The sequence below is a fragment of the Hesperophylax consimilis genome, chromosome 29, assembly GCF_061612785.1.
Source record: "Hesperophylax consimilis isolate HC1 chromosome 29, BYU_Hcon_1.0, whole genome shotgun sequence".
Classification (NCBI taxonomy): domain Eukaryota; kingdom Metazoa; phylum Arthropoda; class Insecta; order Trichoptera; family Limnephilidae; genus Hesperophylax; species Hesperophylax consimilis.
In genome coordinates this window covers 7,709,002-7,716,700 of record NC_142864.1, presented here as the reverse complement: position 1 = coordinate 7,716,700, position 7,699 = coordinate 7,709,002, and the positions used below count along the sequence as shown (strand labels likewise).

Genomic DNA, 7,699 nt, shown 5'->3' with positions numbered 1-7,699 from the left:
TTTTTTGACTGTATATTGTCCTACTGTCTTGTCCAAGCGCGTTTATACACGGACAACGCGGCCGTCGCGGCTGTGTGGGTAAGACATCATCTTGCGGAGATAGCTTGCTAGTCTTGATTTACTGTCCTGTTCTCCAAACTACTGTTCACACTAGAACAATAGGTCTGGAGATTGTCCTGTTCTCTTGTGAACCCGGCTATATACCCTTCAAAAATCGTAGATCTCCAACCGATTTCAATTTCGAAAAAATACTTTTGTAGATATTTTGCTCTAGAAACAGGCACTTCTCGCGTTATTCTATGATATAAAACATGTAGAAAATCACAAAAACTCACAATAATAATTGTTGTTCCAATTAAAATTGACCAAAGAAAATAGTTAACTAGAAAATTTGAATGATTAATTACAAGTACTCGACAATGTCGCACTTGATGGAGATATTAGGGCAGCTGAGTCCATAGGGCAGGTCCAGTCCATGCGGCTGGCTGCGGTGTCTTTCCGACAACAGCTTCTGGAAGATCGGCAAGATGGCACACTCGAAGAGTTCCGACTCGGAGCTGGCGGCCTGCATGCGTCGCACTGCCGCCCCGGGGGCGCAGCGCTGGCGCTCGTTACGGGTGGCACCTGAAATTATTTTTATGTCATCGGCGTATAAGAGAAATAAACAATGCATGAAACATTCAGAAACAGTATTAACAAAAAGTATAAATAACAGCGGTCCTAGGATTGATCCCTGTGGTACGCCAGAAGTAACTGGTTCCCATACGGAAGTATGTCTTCGTAACGATACAGCTTGCTGTCTTTTTGATAAATATGAGATGAACCAACGTAATAAGTTACCCCTTATTCCGTTATACATATTTTTTTACCAGCTAACGTGTACCCTATATACTACCATTCAAACCACTCGCGAAATACTCCTGGCACTAATAAGAACAAACTTTGAATACCTTCAGCAAAATCTGTTGAGTAGTTTTTAAGTCTACACAAACGAACATTGCCTTTTATTTATGTGGATTTAAACCCCCTATTGGACCTTGATGTATAATATTTACTATGTAAGTATAAACAGAGTAAGTACATCTAGTAGTAGTGTCATAAATACACACATATTATTAAATGCTTAATATGTAAAGCATGGAACAATCAGTAACCAGTTTTAAGCAGGTAGGAACTAAAAATAAATTAGTTCATTAGATAATTAAAAAGCACAATACATTATAATAAAACTTTTCCTCGTCTCTTCCCCTTTCCTTCCCCGCCCATCCCCATCCCTTCCCCGTCCCTTATTTATCTCTTCCCTGTTCCTTCACCCTCCCTTCCTCGTTTATTCCTCGTCCCTTCCCCATACACCATATATATCCCAGTCATATCCTCTGTCTTTTTCCCTCTCAGTTCTCTTTCCGTACTTTTACTCCCCGGTGTTCATTACTCCGTCGTTTCTCTTCCCTCTTCAATTTCCCCTTTTTTCCCCTCATTGTTCTTTTCCAGTTATTTCTCCTCTTTGTTAATATCCTTTCCTTTGACTTTTACTCTTCATGTTTCTTTTCCCAACCTGTTAATTTCCCCATTCTTACTCCTCCTGTAATGTCTTTTTTGTCTTTTCCTCATCTCCACTCTATTATGAATAAGTGTTGACTCACTCTTCCTATTGTGCACGTCAGGGGTGGACAAGTGGTGTGCGATAGGCTTTCTGGCCTGGGAGCCAGGGGTGGCGGCGCGATTCTCTCTGCTGACCCTGGGGGGTTGTTGGAAGAGTTGCAACTGCTGCTTGTGCCTCATCAAGGCTATCTGCTCCTGTAAAAATACTCATTTTAATACACTAATTCAGGTTTTATCTTGACTTCTTCTGATTACCACTTTACACTGCAGATTTATACTACATTTTAACTATTTTTTTTAAATACATCCATTTGAATTTCACTTTTGTTTACTGAAATGAATGAATGAAAATCTTGGAAGAGAAAATCAACACATTTTCCGAAATCCGATTGAAATAAAACTTGACAGACTCGTTATCGATGACAATGCATTCTATGAACTTTTGGGGTCAATCGCACACACACATGAATTTATCTGAAATCGGATGGCATTAAAGCATTTAATATACGAAATAAAAATGTCGGTCCTATTCAATCAGGATTTGGCTCAGTTGTTGGTTCAGTTGACTCCAATTCCTGTGTAGGAAGGTTGTAATATAGTCACTCGAACTAAAAACATCTTCCACTGCAACAATAATATCAAATAAATAAGTATTATAGTAGGTACCTGCTGTTGCTTCTTGCTGATGGTGTCCACTTCCTGAGGCGGCATCATGGGCTCGTGACCTCTTCCCTCATGGCCCCTGATGACCTCCTGGTGCCCCCTGATCTCCTGGTGGCCCCTGATCTCCATTAGCTCCATGGGCACCGGCATTACTGGCTCCATGGGCTCGGGAACCACGGCACAATGGTTTGCCAGTTCTTGACCACTTCCTGGAAATCAAAATAATGCGTTTGTTTTGTTTATATTTATGAACCTATAGTTTTGTACATAAATATGTACTAATTTGCAGGTTGGGCGCTTTTTCCATTTGCTATAAATGAAATGTAAATGTTATATCTAAATGCATTCGGTATATATAAAGGAATCGGTACCAAAGTAACCAAATGTACCAAAGGAAATCAAAGTAGCCAAAGGAATCAAAGGAATCAATAGAAAAAAGGAACCAACTGAACTATATCAACCAAATAAACCATAGGAGTCGAATGAGCAAAAGGAACCGAAAAAGCCAAAAGAACCAAAGGAACCGAACTGCTCTAGTGTCCTCTTCTTGTGCAATCAAACACAGATAAAAAACATTGGAAATCATTCAAAATAGAGACATGCGAGCAGTATTGAATTGTAGTAGGTACTCTAAGATGATTAATATTCAGTAACAACTAGGTATGTTAATTGCGAGACAGCGTATAATTTACAATACCTTAATTTTATACTTAAGCTCAAAAATAAGATGGTATCGAAATATATGTTCAAGAATGTGAATTTTATTTTCGAAACACATGGCTACCCCACGAGAAACTGTGGAGATTTTAGACTTCCGAAAATAAATTTGTCGGGAACCCAAAATAATCTCTATTTTAAAGGCTTAAAGATTTTCAATGAACTACCAACAGATGAATGAAGTTTTAGACGTAGTGTAAAGTGTGCCTAAATTCCATAAAAATAAATTGTTAGTAGTTAGCAAAGGTAAAAGCTAAATGAATACATTTAAAAAAAAAATGAGTAAAAGGAACCAAGGGAGGAACACAGCGGAGCTTTTTTTGAAATACCCGTAGAAAAATACAAATATTTTATAATGGTTTCCTACCGAAATGGTTAGTGTGCTGACTAGCATTGGATGCTCTTCTTTCCGGAGTAGTTCTTTGTGACAAATTGGCTGTTGGCGTGTGCGTCGGCGGGAACTGTTGAGGTTGTTCTCTGAAGAAACATACAAACAATGTTCAATATTAGTTTAAGGGCACATTAGCTGACAGCAAATCTAACAACATAGTGGCATCTCGGAATCGCAGAAAGACAATATAGTTGCCCGTCATTGACTAAAAAATCCTCCTTCTAGAACGTATTGTATGAAAATGAAAAAGGCAGAAGATAAATAGAACAATTTTACGTCGACTTTTCTCTGGGACTACTACACGCTTATAATAGTTGAAAACAAAAACTTCAAAGGGGTACTTCAAAAATATAACATTGACAGAATGAATGTAGTAGATAAAACACCTCATGTTACTGGAATGATTTTACCTAAGAATCATTTTGTGCAGATGAAGACGAAAAAAACATTATCAAATTTACAGACAAAATGCGAGCATTGGGTAGACTCTTCAAAAACCTGGGTAAAATTCTAAAATTTCGGTTCAATCAATAAGCACAATTGTCTTAAACTTAAAATAAACGACTTTTTCATTAACTGTAAAAGTTCAGTTCTCTCGAATGACAGCGAAAAAGTCGTTGATTTTACTGTGAAGATCAATTCCTTGTCTTTGTAGAACCGAAATCTCCAAGGACTCTAGTTTTTGCATAAATTCGTACTTAGACTGGGCATTCCTGCCTTCTTATCACACGATAGAAGATTAATGATTACCTTGTCTGTGCGTGTGGAGGGGTGGGTGGTTGCCCATGAACACTGTGGTGCCTTTGACTTCTTTCTGATACACTTCGCTGTATGGGGGAATGATGAACTGAAAACACACCACACACATTATGCCAAAATTGGCAGGGGTCAGAATAACAGAAGAGTATGTATGAGACATCGTATGAATGTGGATAAAGCAAGGAGTGTGAGCCAAAACACAGTTGTTTGGTGGTCCGTCTTCTATGTTAGTTAGTTAGAAGTATGATTTTACCAGGTTGTTTGGTAGCGGCATAAGCAAATGTGGTTGTATCCCAAAGGTCACTCTGGGCCACTACGAAGTTACTGCGGCGCTTTTCGGAGTCTCTTCTCTGAGCTGAAATTTAAAATGCAAATTAATGCCGAGGAATTTTTACATTTATCTCATAAAGTAACTTGATTTAGTGCAAAAAAGGGCAATCTTTTTTAAAAAGATTACCCTATTTTAACAGACAATTAGCAGTATTTAGAACACAGAATCTAAATATCATACGTTAGATGGGAATTCTGTATTTTCCTTGGGTTGAACTGAAGGAATACTAGAGATATTCCTAAATATGTTTTATATTTTTGTCATACTCAGTCTTCTGCTTTCCATGGTGACCTCATCATCAGCCTCCGGGTCCATGGGGATGATGTGTGGGTGGTCGATGGGGGCGGTGGGCTTGTGGTGGCTGGGTGTCTGAATTGTCACCTGCTTGGGGGCGGGCTGCAGTTCTGGCACCTGCAACATTAGAAGGGTTAGTTACATGCTTTTAAATTCATTGCTAGTTATCAGATCATATCCAAAAATCTGCACATCTACAAACCTTACTACGTTCGGGAGAACCTTAAACTGACAAAGACGTTAATTTTACACTGGTAAAAAACACACTAAAACATATTGTCAGTTATGGAGTTACTCGAAAGAACCGTAAAGTTTGCCATATATAACTTCAACTTTGACATAAAATAGAACAACATTTGCACGAGCGAATTGCATTTTAAACCATCGGTATCGGAGGGCAAAAAAAACATTATATTACGTACCTCTTGTCTCCACCCATATGGAGATTTGGCCAACTGATCCTTCTCCATAACTGGTCTGCCTCCATTGCTAGACAGAACTTCAGCATGTCCTCTAAAAGTATTCACAGAATGTTCTCTGTTGCTCGAATACTGTTCCCTCTTTGCCTGCATTTCTCTATTAGCTGCCAATTGTTCTCTGTTAGTCAGCTCTCTAGTTGATGTTAGTTCTCTATTATTGGCCAACTGCTCTCTGTTAGTTGGCTCTCTGTTGGTCGATTGTTCTCTGTTAGTTGCCGTATTTTCTCTGGTTGTTGCCAATTGATCTTGTCTATAAGTATTGCTCGGTGAACTGTCGGTATGGTTTTTGAATGAAACATTTTTGGTTGATTCCTTTTTGGGAAGAGGTATTTCGGTAGGAACTTGCGATTCTCCCTGGGACGACTGAGATGCAGACACGATGGAAACCTCTTTGGTTCTGGAATGAGTTCATTTGACAAAGATTAGAGACCAGTGAGAGAAAGAAAAAATTATACATTGATTGTTTTAAGTGTAGGTGGATGAATTTCAAGTTACCTTTCTCCTGACACCTGTTGAAGGAAGTAATAATCATCTGCTCCCTGTGAAGCAGTCAAACTGCATAGAGACGTTATCTCACTGGTATCTGGAATTGGGAAGAAAAGAAAAATAATTAATACGTAATGAATTTTACAGCAGTGACTTGAGTTTGATCTTGGAAATATACAAATAACACTCACCCATCTGACTAGGGTTATCCTTGGGCGCCAGTAGATTGGCCACCCCCAACTTCTGTTGGGCTGCTCCCTTAGCTGGGGCCACTGGAGCATCTGCTCCTAGTTTGCCCATTAACATCTAAAATGGAGTTAAGTACACAGTATAGTAATGATAAGATTATATTTATCGTCGGGTCCTGTGCGGAATCGAGCACCAAGCACGGCGAACCAAAGAATCTTGTTTTTAGTCAAAAAGTCTTTGATCAAAAGTATGTTGTGTAGCACTGCTTTCACTTGATTTAACAAATGTTTTTTCTTAACTTCGTGCTAGAGCTGGGTCTATTATTTCATACAATCCACTTGTGAAGTGATCGGATTGATAGTACCTAGCCGCTTTTTGATCGGTCATTTTGGGTAGAGTAGAAAAAGAGATTGATGCGTGCGTTTCCCACCGCCGGTCGCCGCAACGTAAATAAAAAGCATCCCTCGTACCCTAGAATCCGTCATCCGATCTTTGATCGGGTACTTTCATTTGGCGTAGGTAGGTAGGTTATAGGTAAATGATAGCCTTTTTGGATTTCAGGTATGTAACATCACTATTTGTCTGTCGCGACAATGAGATTCTAGATGACCGGTCTACAGAATTCATACATCTACAGTCATAAATCACACCGCCACCGAGCACCCATCACAGGAACTGGGTTCAGACGATCGATTTTTTATGAAAAACAAAATGATCGCTCATTTGTAGTTCGTGAGCGGGTTACAATGATCGGGTAGTTCACAATCGACCCAGTATTACTTTGCACAGGATCAATTATATGATAGATGAGGTAGGTGGCCAAGAAATTATGTCTTTCATCATGGATATCATCAGCTATAGGGCGCAGCTGACTTGCTTCAAATATACGGTTTCCATTCGGCAGGGCTATTTAGAGAGGAACTCACGGATGGGTGAAACAAAGTAGCTAGCAAACCATTCCACAACCAACCTGCAGCTCCGTCTCCTTGGCTTGCAGTTGCTTCCTGTATCGGCTGTTGGTGGCCCTCTGCTCACGCAGCCGGCGCTCCAGCTCTCCCGGAGGCGGAGAGTGCCCCCCGCCCCCGGAACCTCCACCGCCGCCCCCGCGAGTGCCACCACCCGCCGTGCGCAGGGTGGCGCGAATCCGCCCCTTGTCGCCGGAACCGCCCTTTTTATTGCGACGGAGTTCTACCAACTGGAAAACGGACCATTAACTATTATTTTATTTTTTTATTTAATGTAAATCAAATTTAATAATATGTTATTATTAAGTTCTACAAGTATTTTTAGGTTTTTGCTATTTTTTTACAGCTGTTTCGTATTTCAAGGCCTATTTTAAATTGTGTCTGTGTCTGTGTGTAAATTAAAAAAAAAATGGAGTTCTACGAATAAAACACAAAAACAATAAATTATGTAAAATAATACAAGAAAATATATACAATGATATAAGAAAAGCATGGCTCTGTAAATATAAGGAGCAAAAACGTTAAAGTAGCTTGAATATTTTGCTTAGAGCCATCTGTTATTATAATGTTGGCTGGATCACTGTTATTTTAATAGTGTTGGGATTATTAATTTAATGACAGAGTACAGAGATTACTGATTCCTTTTAGTTAGCTAGGATGTGAGAAAGCGAGATGAAGATAATACATGGGTTTTCATACTACTAGAATATATACACTGACGTGGTCCAACACCTGACTTTATTGTCCTACAACATCCGTCCCAAGTTTTTACTTGATGCTGTCATTCGATTGGCCTTGAAAATTCCAAAGATGTTGAGTGGAT

The 7,699-nt window shown here is 39.4% G+C and overlaps 1 protein-coding gene across 1 annotated transcript in view; it reads right to left on the bottom strand.

Moving 5' to 3' along the window:
- Window positions 1-403: 403 nt before the first annotated feature.
- GABA-B-R2 (gamma-aminobutyric acid type B receptor subunit 2) overlaps window positions 404-7,699 on the bottom strand; it is a 31,045-nt gene continuing 23,749 nt past the window's right edge. The window contains exons 18-28 of the mRNA XM_089649347.1: window positions 6,882-7,106; window positions 5,914-6,028; window positions 5,732-5,819; window positions 5,180-5,633; window positions 4,730-4,874; window positions 4,386-4,487; window positions 4,124-4,220; window positions 3,350-3,459; window positions 2,269-2,474; window positions 1,644-1,797; window positions 404-624 (exon numbers count right to left, since the gene is read on the bottom strand). Coding sequence (XP_089505473.1) covers window positions 404-624; window positions 1,644-1,797; window positions 2,269-2,474; window positions 3,350-3,459; window positions 4,124-4,220; window positions 4,386-4,487; window positions 4,730-4,874; window positions 5,180-5,633; window positions 5,732-5,819; window positions 5,914-6,028; window positions 6,882-7,106 — 1,917 coding nt within the window. The remainder of the gene's footprint in view (window positions 625-1,643; window positions 1,798-2,268; window positions 2,475-3,349; window positions 3,460-4,123; window positions 4,221-4,385; window positions 4,488-4,729; window positions 4,875-5,179; window positions 5,634-5,731; window positions 5,820-5,913; window positions 6,029-6,881; window positions 7,107-7,699) is intronic.